Source organism: Acartia tonsa, chromosome 9, assembly GCF_053477335.1.
Source record: "Acartia tonsa isolate MP-2025a chromosome 9, ASM5347733v1, whole genome shotgun sequence".
NCBI lineage: Eukaryota > Metazoa > Arthropoda > Copepoda > Calanoida > Acartiidae > Acartia > Acartia tonsa.
The window spans coordinates 51,032,783-51,048,675 of record NC_137268.1 but is presented as its reverse complement, the minus strand read 5'-3'; the positions used below and the strand labels follow the sequence as shown (position 1 = coordinate 51,048,675).

General features: G+C 32.4%; 1 protein-coding gene across 3 annotated transcripts in view; it reads left to right on the top strand.

Annotated features, from left to right (window-relative positions):
- The window catches only part of LOC145329146 (paladin-like), a 52,661-nt gene extending 41,864 nt beyond the window's left edge, over window positions 1–10,797 (top strand). For all 3 annotated transcript variants that reach the window (XM_080173200.1, XM_080173201.1, XM_080173202.1), the window contains 4 exons: window positions 5,176–5,236; window positions 5,494–5,616; window positions 8,746–8,799; window positions 9,606–10,797. In XM_080173200.1, the coding sequence (XP_080029326.1) occupies window positions 5,176–5,236; window positions 5,494–5,616; window positions 8,746–8,799; window positions 9,606–9,692 (325 nt within the window). In that variant the 3' untranslated portion in view covers window positions 9,693–10,797. The remainder of the gene's footprint in view (window positions 1–5,175; window positions 5,237–5,493; window positions 5,617–8,745; window positions 8,800–9,605) is intronic.
- Window positions 10,798–15,893: the final 5,096 nt, after the last annotated feature.

Genomic DNA, 15,893 nt, shown 5'->3' with positions numbered 1-15,893 from the left:
CATTGCTAGGTAGTTTAATAACTTGATAGATTGTCAGGTAATTTTGTTCTTCATTATCTTAAATATAGATACATAGTTAGGTGAAGGCCAGGGAAGGAGGGGACATTGGGCTGTGTATTACACTAGTCCCCAAAGTTTTATAATTATGTTTTCTTATTGAGTGGGCTCAACAACTTTTAGAACTTTTATTGAACTTTGATTGATTGATTAATTAAGTTGAGTGTCAAAACGTTTATCCACTAATTTTAATCTAAATTAGAGATTTTATAGTATAATCATGGGGGATGTACATCGATTGCGATTGACTCATCCCTTTAGATCCCTGGATACACATATACGTAGATAGATAGATGTAGCAAATATTTTGAAGGATATCTTAACAAAGCTATTAACTTTTTTGTTCTCAACTGTCTCCTCAAATTTTATATTTGCTGCTTACTTGATTTTTAAATGGATATAGGATACGTATATACGTATATAGCTTGCTAATATAGATCTTATTTATTGGTCAGTTAATTTATCAAAGGGAGGGAATGGAGTAAAGGGGTATTAATACTTTAGCCAGTTGCAAGTATCATTTTATCAGAGTAAATGAAAATATGTTGCAATATCCAAATAATGATATATTAATTGATTTTTAAATGACAGAGGAATATGCAGGAATGTTGAGGGATAATACAACGGAAGATGAATTGTTGTAAATCCCTAATTATAATATTTTAAAAATATTTTAAAATTAATATATATCCCTATGAGCGTGGCTAGTCAGGGAGGGAGGGACAATGGACTTATATTAAACATTTGTTAATTGTTAGCTTAACAACTTTAGGGACTGTAATTTAATTTAAATAGTTTTATTTTTGAAGTTGAGTGTCCCAACGTTTCAACCACTTATTGTAATGTACATAAGGAGTGATTGTATGTATCATCAAATTATTATGCATTGTCTTATCCCTTTAGATCCCTGGTGGCTGGTGTTCATATTTTATTACTAGAGTTGGCTCGATATAATTATCTCCCTATTGGCTAGTTTTCTATATGCATATCTATTTCTCAATAAATCTATTTTCCTCACCCGGCATTACTATCTAAAAGAAAGTAAATATTTGATAATCTAAATGATTTTAAAAAGATTTTTTAAATTATATTTTTTTCTTTACATTACCATCACCAAAGGGTTAATGATGATGATTACAATTTTAGTTTAATATTTGAACACACAAAGTGTCGCCACAATCGAATTCTTTTAAAATAGAGTTTTCTTAAATTTATTATATTATAAATCTAAATTTTCTTTTTTATGATTAGAAATTAAATACATTGATATAAGGTAAATAGCAACATGAAATTAAAAAAATAAATTTTTTTTTAATAAAGTAAAATAATGGATCTTATCGTTCTGGGCAATGAGAGTTTATTATGGATTATTGGAGCACTATGAGTTTTAAACAAATATTCCTTGGAAAACTTGAGCTCGTTTATAGACATTTATTTCCTATATAGATCTGACATGGATCTTGAAGCAATTACGCAGGCCGTTTTGTACATGTTAAAAATTGGAAGATTTCATTAAATAAAAGTTATCGCAAATATACTTAGTAAATAATATACATATAATATACATATAATCCCTTCCGTAGAAAATAAATATTTTTTTTATAAAGTCTGACAGAAATATTGTAAAATTCAGGGAGATAGGGGACAATGGACTGTTTATTTAACTATTTCCCAATGTTTCAACCACTTATTGTAATCTACAAAAGGAGTAATTTTGTGTATCATCATTGGGGATGTACATAAATTAACTTTCCATTGTCTTATCCCTTTATATCCATGGTGTCTAGTGTTCATTTTTTGACCTTGTTATATTTTGAGCTAAGGTTGGATAGATATATTGTTTTGTTAATTTTAAACTAAACAAATATGGAAATGTCCATAGATACACAAAAAAATATGCATGGACTATAGAGCATGTGTTTTGTAGTCATAAAAAACAAGAGAAAGAAAATAAAGAGAGAGGATATATAGTAGAATGATGACTGTCTTACTGTCTTTATGAATCTTAAGATATAGTTCACCATAAGTTACTGCTTCTCAGGGAATTTACTTGTGGTTTTAAGCTATTTTCGCCCCACCCCCCAAAAAAAAAAATATATATAAAACTTTTCATACAAGACCAAATATGACAGACAAAGTGAATTATACTGTAGCTTCTTTACTAAAAGGATCTTATCATCTTTATATGCTACACTTATTAAGCTACCAGGTCATTTTAGAACTCACCATTTTGTAAATCAACTAATAAAATCTGCATATTACATAACCTTTTAATTATGATTATAGATTTTATATGGATATGCTTATATTTATACAGTTTGTCATCGATATAACAACTCATTTATAAAATCCTGATTCAATCGCTTACACATTTGTTTTGATTCAAGCCTAATTTATTTAGTTTATATTATTCCAAAGTCCATGAAGTACAGAATATAAATTCAAGGATCTACAGGGATAAGACAATGGCTGATAAATTAATGAACACCCCAAATGAGGATACACAAAATTACCCTTCCATACACTTAGTGGTTGAAACGTTTGGAAACTCAACTAAAAGAACTAACTTATCAAGATTCAATAAAAGTCCCCAAGGTTGTTAAGCCAACGATTAAGAAAACTTTGGAGACAAGTGTAATAATTAGTCCAAAGTCCATGAAAGACAGAATATAAATCTACTAATCAAAATTGAGACTGACAAAATTTATGACTTTGTATGTATGTATAACAAGCATGACAAAATTTCTAAAAGCGAAGCGTTTCTAGTATTAGAGTCGGTCCGTCCGGATCGGATAGCTCTTTTCGTTGATTTAAACATGTTAAAATTATTCTATCTATTTCAAACTTTGCATGTTGATTCCTTAAACAATTAAGTACGATTTAGTGAGCGCAGCAACCCAATAATCGTTGCCAGTATGTCCGTACGTCCATTTAAAACATTTTTTTATATAATGTTTTGACAAAAAAAATTTTTATGATATAATCCTATTTCTCTGATTTTTGGCATACTGATTCCTATCACAACAAGGTAAAATGTTATTAGCGAAACATCTCTATAATCAAGTCCTAAAAATTTAAGTATGTCCTTTAATAGCATCATGTATTTAAGCAGTTTTGCAACAAATTTTCATACACTTTTCTTTAGACTTATACATTTATATTCTACTTATTTAGTTGTAACACTCTAAAAGTGTTAATGCTGTTGTTATCCTTGTTTTAATAAAATTTAAATCTGGATTAGCTGGTTCAAACTAAAATTTTCTAACTCTTGAACCAATAATTATCATCATTTAGGAAAATATAAAATATAAAAGCCTGACTTGACAAATTTATGGGTCAAACATCAATTTATTGTCAATTGTCTTATCCCTTAACAGTCGGGCCCCTTGCCGCACCTTAATCAGTCGGGGGGGGGGGGCGTTCAACGCCCCCCCTTATTATCTCAGTTCCTATTAGAGGTAGAGGGCTAAAATTTTTGTGCAAGTCCCTTAAGTTATGATGAATTTTCGACCTTAAGTAAGTCAAGGTCAATTTTTGCTTCCTTCACCCTTTTATTTGACAACCTTTGTTTTTAGGTCCTTTTTTACTTAAAAATTTCAAACGGCAGTAATTTTTTTATTTTTGAAGCTAGAAAAATTTTTTTTGCAGAAAATGTTTATTTTTATGTAAATTATTATTTAAAATATCAAACACATAAGTTTCAGCGGCCGCAGCTGTACTTGGCAGCTGCCCGCCGCCGCAGTCGGCGGTCGGCGGGAAAACGGCGGCGGATCTTTATGAAATTTTAATACATTATGTAAACATGTAAGAAAAGCTTAAGTTTAAAATTTGAAGTCTCTAAGTCAAAAATTGCGGCCACAGGAGCCTTTTAAAGATTTCTGGAGACCTGGAGGATCAGGACCTGCAGGATCATACCTGGAACCTGAAATTGACTTGAACACCTGTATTTAATATGAGGATGTACTACTAGAGGATATTTTAGTATTTTGGCAAGATAAAATGCTTTGTTTAAGTCAAAAAAAATATTTTTTTTCTTTACCTGGATGACCCTGCCAGGTTTGTTGTCATCCTGTGCCCGCCAGGATGGAGATATTCAAAAAATTCCAACTCTCAGTTATGTGTCATACCCATACTTAAAAAGTCAAGCAGTTTGGGCTCTTTATCTTTCACACACAGAAAATGAGATAGAAAAAACCGGATGGGGGGGCGTTCAACGCCCCTCCCCCGACCGTTAAGGGTTAAGATCCTTGAATAATACAGAATATATATGTTCTAATCAAAACCCTGACTTGACAAATTTATGGGTTGAACATCAATTTTGTGTCTATTGTCTTATCCCTTAAGATCCCTAAACAATACAGAATAAAAATATCCTAATAAAAAGCCGGACTTGGCAAATTTATGAGTTGAACATCAATTTATTGCCCATTGTCTTATCCCTTAAGATTCCTGAATAATACAGAATATAAATGTCCTAATCAAAATCCTGACTTGACAAATTTATGAGTTGGTAATTAATCAACGTAAAATTGCTTTATTACACATAAAATTAATTTTGGTGCAACTTCTGTATAGCTAGGCCGGGAGTGTAAATATTAGAACCCCAACCTTATATTAAAGTAACAGGATATTTGTCTGTCTGTTTGTACCGAGGGATCTTGCTAACTGCTAAACTGATCGGGTTCTCCTTTTTTTCCTTTTCCTTTTTAAGAGGCCTCTAGGGGCACAGCTGCTAGTATTATATAAAGAAGTAGCAAGGATCTAGCTAACCGCTGAACAGATATGGTTATAGTAAAGCCTATTATAGGTCCAGGAAAGGTCCAACCTCCGAAGAGAAAAGCCTCAAGAACAAATGAATCCCTTAAAAAATTATTTTTTCATTTCTAAAATTGAAAAGGGGGACATGGTCCGCATCACTAAGTTCCCCTAGAGGCCTCTAAAGGCGTAGCCTCTAATTTCCTGTATAGTATCACCGACGGACTAAGTAAGTTGTATACTGTATTCTCTTTCTTTAAATCTAATCCTACAGGGCCTATAACTGCGGGCTAAAAACGAAACCTAAAAACTACGAAAATCTATGAATTTTCATGTTGTTGAATAAATATCTGCTATGTACAGACCTATGATTGCAAATGGCAAGGACAAGTTGGAATGGTACAGAAAGGTCGATGAAGGAAAGGTGAGCTAGATAGATAGATATATAGATAGATAAATAGATAGATAGATAGACAGATCTAAGATTGCAAATGGCAAGGACAAGCTAGAGTGTTACAGAAAGATTGATGAAGGAAAGGTGAGAAACCCCCTAGAAAAAGATGGGGTATAAAGTATTTTCTAACGTCAATAGAATAGGTAGGCCAAAAGCATTGACATAAATCTACAATTTGCTGGGGCGCTATAGATAGACAGCTATTAAATCATTATATATTTTCTAAGGTTAACTCCTTGAAGAGTATGATCGATGGCCCCGACTACAAGACAAAATTGGGCTCCATTGTCGGTTCCCTGTACAAGCTGGCCTTCCATACCTATGCTGATATTCCTAGGGGTCCAGTCAAGGTAATAGATAGATAGATAGATATATACAGGGTGGGGCAAATAAGACCGGACAAACTTTCAACGGCCATAGCGCCAAAATTACTTGACCGATCAAGACGTTTGACCCCACTATAAAAAGCTTAGGTAATTACCTTTTAGCACAAAAAAATCTTTGGACGAAGATGGGCCCGTACTTCGAGCTGGCCGCGCTTATGTTCAACAAGGCAGATTCGAAATGCGCCGGTGGAATAATCTGGATTCTCGACTAGGGCCCACTAAATCGGATCTCAGCCCATCTGTAGATGAGGTAGAGTTATGCAACTTGCTGGGGATACTGTTAGATACATAATTAAGACGCTAAAAAAGACTAGAGGCCTCTATCTAAAGTGGCTTGGCTGTAGTACTCCGGCAAAGTGAAACGTGGCAGATTTAAAGATGTCAAAAATTGTGTGAAATCGTGAAAATTTCTCGGTTCTTGATGTTAGAGACCCATATGGAACTTAAAAACTCATTTTAGACTATGAATTGCGCTGACAACCCTAGCTGAATCTTCATGCCATTTCCAAAAAGGTATAGAACGTCGTTCCAGCTCAACTGTGGTCCAAATAAGAGCCTCCGTGTCAAAGGGTAGCGTTAAAGTTGGGTGAATTTGGATCCTGGGGTTACTCACGTTCCTAAGGAAATGGGGCCTCCCAGCAGCCCGATCTTAATTCAATGGACTTTTAGGCCTAGGGCTTCTTTGAAGCATGCACCAATAGACGTGCCTATACAACAAAGACCTCCCTCATGGCCACCATCAAGGAGAAATTTGCCAGCGTGGACAGGGACATGGTGACCAGGGCCTGCGGGCGGTTCAGGGGGGCGGGTGAAGGCGGTGATTGAGGCTGGCGGCGATTTTATTGAATAATCTAATAGTCATATACCTATTTTGCTTGCCAGTTTTTAAAATTCAATAAAATCTTTAAAATTGACGATTTTATGTTAATTTGTTTAGAAGTTAGAATTTGTCCGGTCTTATTTGCCCCACCCTGTAGATAGTTAGATAGATAGATAGGAATTATTTGTTGGTTCCCTGTACAAGCTGGCCTTCCACACCTATGCTGATATACCTAGGGGGCCAGTCAAGGTAATAGATATATAGATAGGTAGATAGATAGATAGATAGGTAGATATATAGATAGATATATGTAAGTAAATAGATAGAAAATCCGATAAATAGGATAATTTTATCATACAAAAAAAGTTAAAAATCTGCATGTTTCAAATTGAAGTAAGAACTTTCTAGTAAATATTTTAGAGTTGCTACTTTTTCGAAATCGTACCTAACTAATACAGAAATCAACATGCAAAGTTTGAACTCAATAGGATAAATATAACATCCCTATATGAACGATATTTTGGTGTATTTAGGGATATTTTTTGGTGGAATTAAGTAATTTTTTTCGCAGTATATTGAAATAAAACACTATATACATGTGAATATGAAATGTGTAAAACAAAGAAAATACACAATAGGAGTATTATATATCAGGGATCTACAGGGATAAGACAATGGCCAATAAATTGATCCAAATTATGATACACAAAATAACGATTCTGTAGATTACAATAAGTGGTTGAAACGTTTGGACACTCAACCAATTAAAATTCAGCAAAAAAAGGTATCAAGCCAATGAATAAGAAAACGGTGTTATAAAACTGTGGGGACTAGTGTAATAAACTGCCCCAATGTCCCCTCCCTCCCTGGTATATTCTGGGTACAATGTAAATTATTCATAAGATTAAATTTTGTCTTGTTTTCAGATATCACCGTCAGGGGTGAAGGAAATTTATATTTATAAGATTTGAAAGGGGGGGGGGGAGATGTTTATATAGCAAATAGTTAACCGCTAAACAGTTCTTCTTTACTATTTAAATTCACATTAGTCTAAGAAAGAGTTTATAGCTAGAAATTGCCCCAAGAAACCATCAACAAACATATATTTTACTTTTTTTTAAGTGGGGGGTTGTCAAATTATCCCAAATCCTAACGAAAACAGACTACAAGCAAACTTTTAAAAACTACAAGATTTTGTCGTAATAGGCAAGCCAGAGCACCGAGCGCCAAGGCTATTTTCATTACATTAAAAAAAATTTAAAATTTAAAAAAAATCTTTAGAGGATTATACCAAGATTTTTATGGTTATTCTAGATTATTAAGATGAATGAACTTTTGTAAAACTTAGAAAATGATAAAGCCAAAGAATATCAAATGAAAAGGTTGTCTTTAACTATGAACGATTCAAGAAATGCTTCTAAACCGATTAATATTCACTGGATTAGAACCATTTCTCAGCAATACTAAAAATTCATGTAAAGCATCGAATAAATAAGTATCTTAGAGCTTTTCTACATATCCTAATATTGCAGAAGAATATGATCAACCCAAAATGCATACAAAACACTTTTCTATGCAAATTAAGTTAGTCAACAAAACTGCAAATTTTTTCAAACATATTTTTTTTGTTGATAAATTTCGTTTGTACTGTAAGTAGATTTTAGGTTTTTAAAAGAGAAGCTTTTCTCTAAAGCGAAGGGTCGGTACGTCCATCCATCTATACTTCCTAAAAGTTAGCCCTTTAGACATGTCAAAATTGTCCTAATAATTTCATACTTTGCATGATGATTCCTATAACAGTCCATATTCAGAAACCGTAGCAACTCTTTAATAGTTACCAAAAAGTCCGTACGCCCATTTAAAACATGCTGATCAAAATACTAAATCATAGGGTTGGAATATACGTTGAAGTTTATTTTGTTAGTATTGAATGGACACTAAAGTTTTTTTTCGCACTAGTTCTCTTTAGTTCTTAACGTCTTATCCTTTACAAAATAGGGATTTTTTCCCTATTTATATCTACTAGCGGTTGCGTCTCTAGCATTTAGGAGCTTTTAAAGGTTAGGGCACGACAAAATATTTAAAGATAGCACAAAATAAACAGAGTGGATTGATATTCATTGACCTCTTAATATCTGCTCTTTTAACCACTTTGTATGTATTTTCATCTACGATTCTCTACATATGGTTTTTGTTTTCCTTGCTAAAACAATTGCTGTTCACAGACAATATTATTGGCATTCAAACTAAATCTATTTAATATATATTTTTAGGATAACTTGATGAGAAAGCTTGCCTGCAAAACTCTGATGGAAATTCTTCCCCCTGTAAGTACCCATTAGATCATGGAAAGAAAACTAAGTAGTTGGTTTCGTCGCATTTTCACAGTAGCTTTTCTCCTATTCATAGGGGGGCTCCAACCCTGCGGGAAAATCATTAATATTTACCTAACCTATTATAATCTAAAATAACCCACCAAAAGCTACTGTGAAAATACGATTAAACCCAATTCTACGGTTTCTTTAAATGATCCATTTTTTTTCTAACTAGCGACAACGCCCCTAAAATATAGGGGAATAGAGGGATGGTAGAAAAATAAGTTGTCTATTGTGATGGACATAAGCTAGGAACACTACGGACGGACGTTACGTGGTTTTAATTGTAGAGAAGCTTTGCTTCTAAACCCGCTTCTAGTTTTTTTATACACAAGTTTATGGGTTTAAAGTTGCAACAATACTTACTTTAATATATATATTATACTTAATAAGGTTGGGTCAAACGCTATACCAATAGCTGGGTTCTTCCCATTATATATTTTAGGGGAAGGGTTAACAAAAATTTACAGAAATAGGGTGGGTTAAGCATAATAACAGCAGATTCCTCTCCTTTAAATCTAAATCAGATTTAACCAAATAATATATTTGCATGTTTTTATATTTTTTTTAGGGGGAGGGGAAAGGATTTTTTACAGTAGCAATTTTTCTTGGGAGGGTTTTGAGCCTTCTCTGAACCTGTTAGAAAATCTACTGTTAAAGAGAACCATATTGCTACATTTATTTTGTCGGGGACATCTTTTGGTCAAGACAGACATATATCCTATTACTTTTAACTATCTATCTATCTATCTGTCTAGGATGTCATGAATCGTGTGAAGAACGAACTGGAAGAGAAGAAACTGTCCACAGATTTCGACACTGTCATGGGTCTTGTTGTGGCCTAAATGTCGTATTTTAGACAGTTTTTTGCGGATATTAAAATGGAAAACTATAGATTTAAGTCCAGTTTGTTAGACCCGAAGGGACAAAGGCCCGGAACTAATTTTTTTTAGGATTTTATTGTACTATTCGTAGAAAAATTGTCTGTATTACGATGCTATACATGATTTTTCCATATGGCTAAGTACCGGTTCTAAACCAGCGGATATTAATCGGATTCCAGAGCCATACTAAAAAACAAATTTCAGCTATTTTTGATTAATAAACAAAATATAGCTTTGATTTTAAACATCCAAAATTTGAATCGTTGACAATATACATATAAAAAAACACACAATTGTTTAAAATAAATATGACAAAAAATATATTGGTCCCTTTTATTTTGTATCAGGGAGGGAGGGGACTTTGGGCTGTTTATTACCCTAGTCCCCAAAGTTTTATAATATCGTTTTCTTGTTCGTTGGCTTAAAAACTTTAGGGACTTTTTTTTGGTGGTTTGTTCAATCAATGATATTGTAATCTACAGAAGGGGTAATTTTGTGTATCATTATTTGGGATGTACATACATTTATCGGCCATTGTCTTATCCCTCTAGATCCCTGATTTAGTATCATGATAATAATTTCTGATTTACATGATCCAATACAAATTTGTTTTTCCCCCCTTTTTAGTCATTTCAACATATAATCCCTTTTTACAGAAATTTTTAGAAACAATAAATCTATGATTTTTTTACCTAATATAAGCAGCAGCTTATATTACCTAATAAAAAAGCCTTCATACAATACAAATGACCAAAGCTAGGCTAGTATACATTGTAAATGACCAATTGTAAAATATATACTGGCCTGTCATTGGTCATTTGTTTTTTATGATGTCATTTTTTATTAGGCACTATAAACTGCTATCTAAATATAACCCTTTAAAAATAGCAAAACTATTTTGGAAGATTTTACTGTAAAAATATATGAAATAATGATTTGTTAAGTTTAAAAATAAAAATAAATGTATTATTATAGTATAAAAATATTTGATGGCGAGATTATATAATGTAATTTTTGATAAAAAAAATAATTAGTTATTGTCAATAAAAAAGTGTTTTTTTTATTTTTATTTTATTTTTTAGATTGCTAGGTCAAATAAGGGAAGAAATAATATAAAGGATGTAGACTATACATGGATATTATGACAGATAACTCATTTATTGATCAGTTCATTCCTCCAGTGGGAGGGGAGAAGACGGAGTAAAGAGGGTTAATAAGGGGGGCTTGTTATTTTAGCCCGCTACAAGTTTTACTTTATTAGAGAACAGGAATATCTGGTGTAAAATTTAACTAATAATATATCCATTGATATTATTGTGAAACAAGGATGACAACATTCATGAAAGCGAAGTTATTTAATAAAGCATTAGACAAACATGCAAAATCATTTGTATAGTATTAGAACTGAATAAACAGAACAGATTATTATTTATAATATGTAAATTTGAAGCTAAATTGCTTGTGTACAGGATATTTTTAGACTTAATCATGGAGATACGAGCTTTTACAAGTGTGCCTTGTTGTCCTAGGAATCCAAATATCAGATAAATAGGATAAAATTAACATCATGTTGTAAAAGGACGTTAGGACTTTCTGGTAGTGATTATATTCACAATTAACACACATAAAGACATCCTATAACTTTTTGTTTCAAAAATTTTCGTCGGGTCATGAAAAAGGAAACGAGAAAACGGAGCCGGAAAAATTGTTGACATGATTGGTACAAAACTATTTTTATACAGGGATCTTAAGGGACAAGACAATGGATAAGAATTTAATACACCCCAATTATGATGGACTAACCCACCCATTCAATAGGTTAGTTTCATTGGTTTAAAAGTATAGACACTACTGATCTGGAACCAGTTAATATAAGTATCCATAACTTGGTTACAAAACTTTGGGTACCAGTTAAATTTACTGTCCAATGTCTCCTTCCTTCCTGATTTTGTTTTATTTTGTAAATTGAAAAAAAATCGTCATTCCTTGGCAGGGTTACATAAAAAAACAAGGATGACAACATCCATACAATAATTGTAAATAGTCCCTTTCGTCGTATTTTTAAAATGGCTTTTAATAGGTTATTTTAGGTTAGGTTAGGTTATATTGGGTTAGGTGATTGCCCCACAGGGCTAGGTAATTGGCCCCGCAGGGGCTAGAAATAGGAGAAAAGCTACTGTGAAAAGTAAGAAGAATCGCCCCATAAGGTGCGATGTTATGAAAGGGACTATACAACAATATAAATTATTAATACATCGTATTATAGACAACTTTTCCCGGTTAGTAAAATTAGAATTTATTAAATCAATTCTAGTTTTGTCAGCCCATATTTCATTATTGTAATATGATACTATACACGGTTTTTCAGTATTGATAAGAACCGGTTCTAATACAGCGGATGTTAATCGGTTGAGAGGCCATACTGAAAAGATCTTTGTTCAATTGACAGGTTATGTCAATATATCTCAAAATATGAGATGATTATATCTAAAATGTAAAGGACGTACTTACATTCCTTTTTATTTATAAAGTAACTTCGCTACTTAGGAAAAGGTTTATTTGATTCGCTATGTGTTCAAAGTGGGAGGGGAAATATTTAGCCGAAAATTGATAAAATTCAATTTTCCATCAAATACACCCCACTCACACACACATATATAAATACTAGTGATGGGAATCCGGATCCGGAATCCGAATCCGGAATCCGGAATCCGCCCAATTTTCGGCCAATTTTGGAATCCGAATCCGGATCCGGAATCCGTTTTTTATAGTGGATTCCGGATTCTAAATTGGTAGCCTAAAATAACCGTCTTTTTTCTTACAACTCCCTCTGTTTGAAGGCAAAGATCAAAAAAAAAATTCTACATAACAAATTTTAATAATTACTAATGTGATGTAAATGTTTTAGTTATGCTGGAAGTCAACACTTTAAACAAATCAAGGCTTCAACCAAGTAACATAGTGATAAATTAACGAAAAAAGCTATCCCTCTGTGACGGACGGCCTTTTAAAATACTGCTAGAATCCGGAATCCAAATCCGGAATCCGCCAAAAATAAGAATCCGGAATCCGCAAGAATCCGTCACTTTTTTTGACGGATTCCTTCAGAATCCGGAATCCGAATCCGGTCCAAAAATTCGACGGATTCCCATCCCTAATAAATACATTCTGGTATTTTTACAAAACTGTTGAAATTGATATAATATTACTTGGATGCTGCACAAGATTTTCTTGTACAATGATCAAGTAATGAATAAGATTACCAGCTCTACCCCAACCCTTTTCCTCCTGCTGGATGAAGGAACTGAATAATAAATGAGGTCCATATTAGCAAGCTAAATTGACTAATTTTCCACTGTCAATATATTTACGTATATCCTATATCCATAAACGATGAAGGTTTTCATAATAGTAAAAAACTTAAAATAATATAAGAGTAAAATAATATACTACTAGAATGACCCTGCCAGGTTTGCTGGCATCTTTTGCCAGCCAGGATAATGGTAACAGAACTTCCATTATCAAATTAATTCCTTAAAAAAGTTATATAGTTATAGCTATCTATCTTTACATCTATCTGCAACAAAAAAGGGAAATCTAATTCTTCTAGGTGTTTAGAGGCTAAATAATTATTTCTATTTTTGTTATTTATATGGTTTTTGGCTATTTTAAAGAACTTAGCAGTATTAGATGTAAACTTAAATACATCCAACACATCCATATTTTGTATATTATATTCTCTCCTTTGCCACATGAAATGGTGGTCCTACAAAACATCCATATTTTGTATATTATATTCTGTCCTATGCCACATGAAATAGTGGTCCTACAAAACATCCATATTTTGTATATTATATTCTGTCCTTTGCCACATGAAATGGTGGTCCTACAAAACATCCATATTTGTATATTATATTCTGTCCTTTGCCACATGAAATAGTGGTCCTACAAAACATCCATATTTTGTATATTATATTCTGTCCTTTGCCACATGAAATAGTGGTCCTACAAAACATCCATATTTGGTATATTATATTATGTCCTTTGCCACATGAAATAGTAGTCCTACAAAACATCCATATTTTGTATATTATATTATGTCCTTTGCCACATGAAATAGTGGTCCTACAAAACATCCATATTTTGTATATTATATTATGTCCTTTGCCACATGAAATAATGGTCCTACAAAACATCCATATTTTGTATATTATATTATGTCCTTTGCCACATGAAATAGTGGTCCTACAAAACATCCATATTTTGTATATTATATTATGTCCTTTGCCACATGAAATAGTGGTCCAACAAAATATCCATATTTTGCATATTATTTACTGTCTTTTGCCACATGAAATTGTGGTCCCACAAAACATCCATATTTTCTATATTATATTATCTCCTATGCCACATGAAATAGTGGTCCTACAAAACATCCATATTTTGTATATTATATTCTGTCCTATGCCACATGAAATAGTGGTCCTACAAAACATCAATATTTTGTATATTATATTATGTCCTTTGCCACATGAAATGGTGGTCCTACAAAACATCAAAATATTAATTCTGCTAATTTTTGCATTTTACCCAAATGACCCTACTAGCTTTGCTGGCATCTTGTGCCCGCCAGGATTTAGATATTAAAAATGCCAACACTTAGTTATTTGGCATACCCATATTTTAAAAGACACACAAATATGGCCCTCTATATTTCCATTGAAAAAAAACGGACAGGGGGGGGAGGTCGTTCAACGCCTCCCCGAACGTTAAGGGTTAAAGAAGATTTATATAATTTCATCTGTTAGCAAAAATATTTTGATAAAAACAGAAAGTTGAACAGACAAACATCCTGTTACTTTTATGTAAGGAAAATTAGCAACAATATATGAACACCAAATGTATCTAAAAATATGAAAAATACTGTATATGAACCCTCATGTAGAATATACAATACATCATTTATTGTCGTTTTTACACAATATATACATAGAAGCGGCTGTGTCCCTTGCATGTAGTAGAGGAAGAAGGGCTGAAATATAGACTTAAACCAGCTCAAGACTGAAATCTTAACATAACCATATCTGTAAATAAAAAAAATAAGATTCCTAAAATATGAAGAAAAAAAATAAATCAGTTCAGTGGTTTGCATAATTTTAAGTTTTAAAATTTCATTATTTTATTTGTTGCCTCAAAAAATGTTAATACCTTTGTTATGCTTAATCAACATAATGGATGGTCTTGTTTATCATAATTAGGAACGGAATTTATCATTGATTGTCTGATTCCAAAAGTTTCCATAAGTTTAAAGATTAGTCAAATTTACCATAAGATATTAATTTTGAAAAAGATATTTTAATTTCAAGATCAAAATATAATATAAAACCTTTTAAGGAGGCTCCTTAGGCTACTGATATCTTTGAAAATAACAAAAAATGAGGGATAAGACCATGGACATAAAATTGATATACATCACTAATTATCAAACAAAAAAAGCCCTTCTATATATTAGACTTTTTGGTTGCAAAGTTTAAATACTGATAGTTGGATTCAAACAATCGAGATCTACAAAAATAAGTTCTAAATGTTGTTGAGCTAATGAATGAGAGTGCATATTTATAAATCTAAGGCCACTAATATTATTTTCAGCCCAATGTCCCCTTCATCTCTGAGAAAAATAATGTTTCATATATGATAATAAATGGGGAGAGATAGGATTAGTTTACAGATACAGCAAGAATGAAAATATCAAAAAATCATAAAAGGGTGGGGGGCATCCCCAATAAAAATTAAAACCTTTAGCTTCAGAAGGGAAAGGGGAGAAGATTAACTTTACTTGTCATTACAGTGAATCACTGTCAATAAGTAATCATGTTTTAATTAGGGAGCTTAATGAATAAGACAATGGACAATAAATTAATACATCCCATACATCACAAACAGAAGGTAAAACTGATTTTTGGCTCAAGATGAGTTTAAACACTGCACGGGACTAATGACTAAGAAAATATTGAGACATTATAAAAGTCCTCTGTTTTTTATTAGTTCCAGAAGAGCTTACCTTTGTAATAATAGGAAAGCAATAAATTTACAAGTTTACCAGAACCTCATATTATTTTCAATATAAATCTTTGTGTATTAATACTTTTTGTTTGTTATATG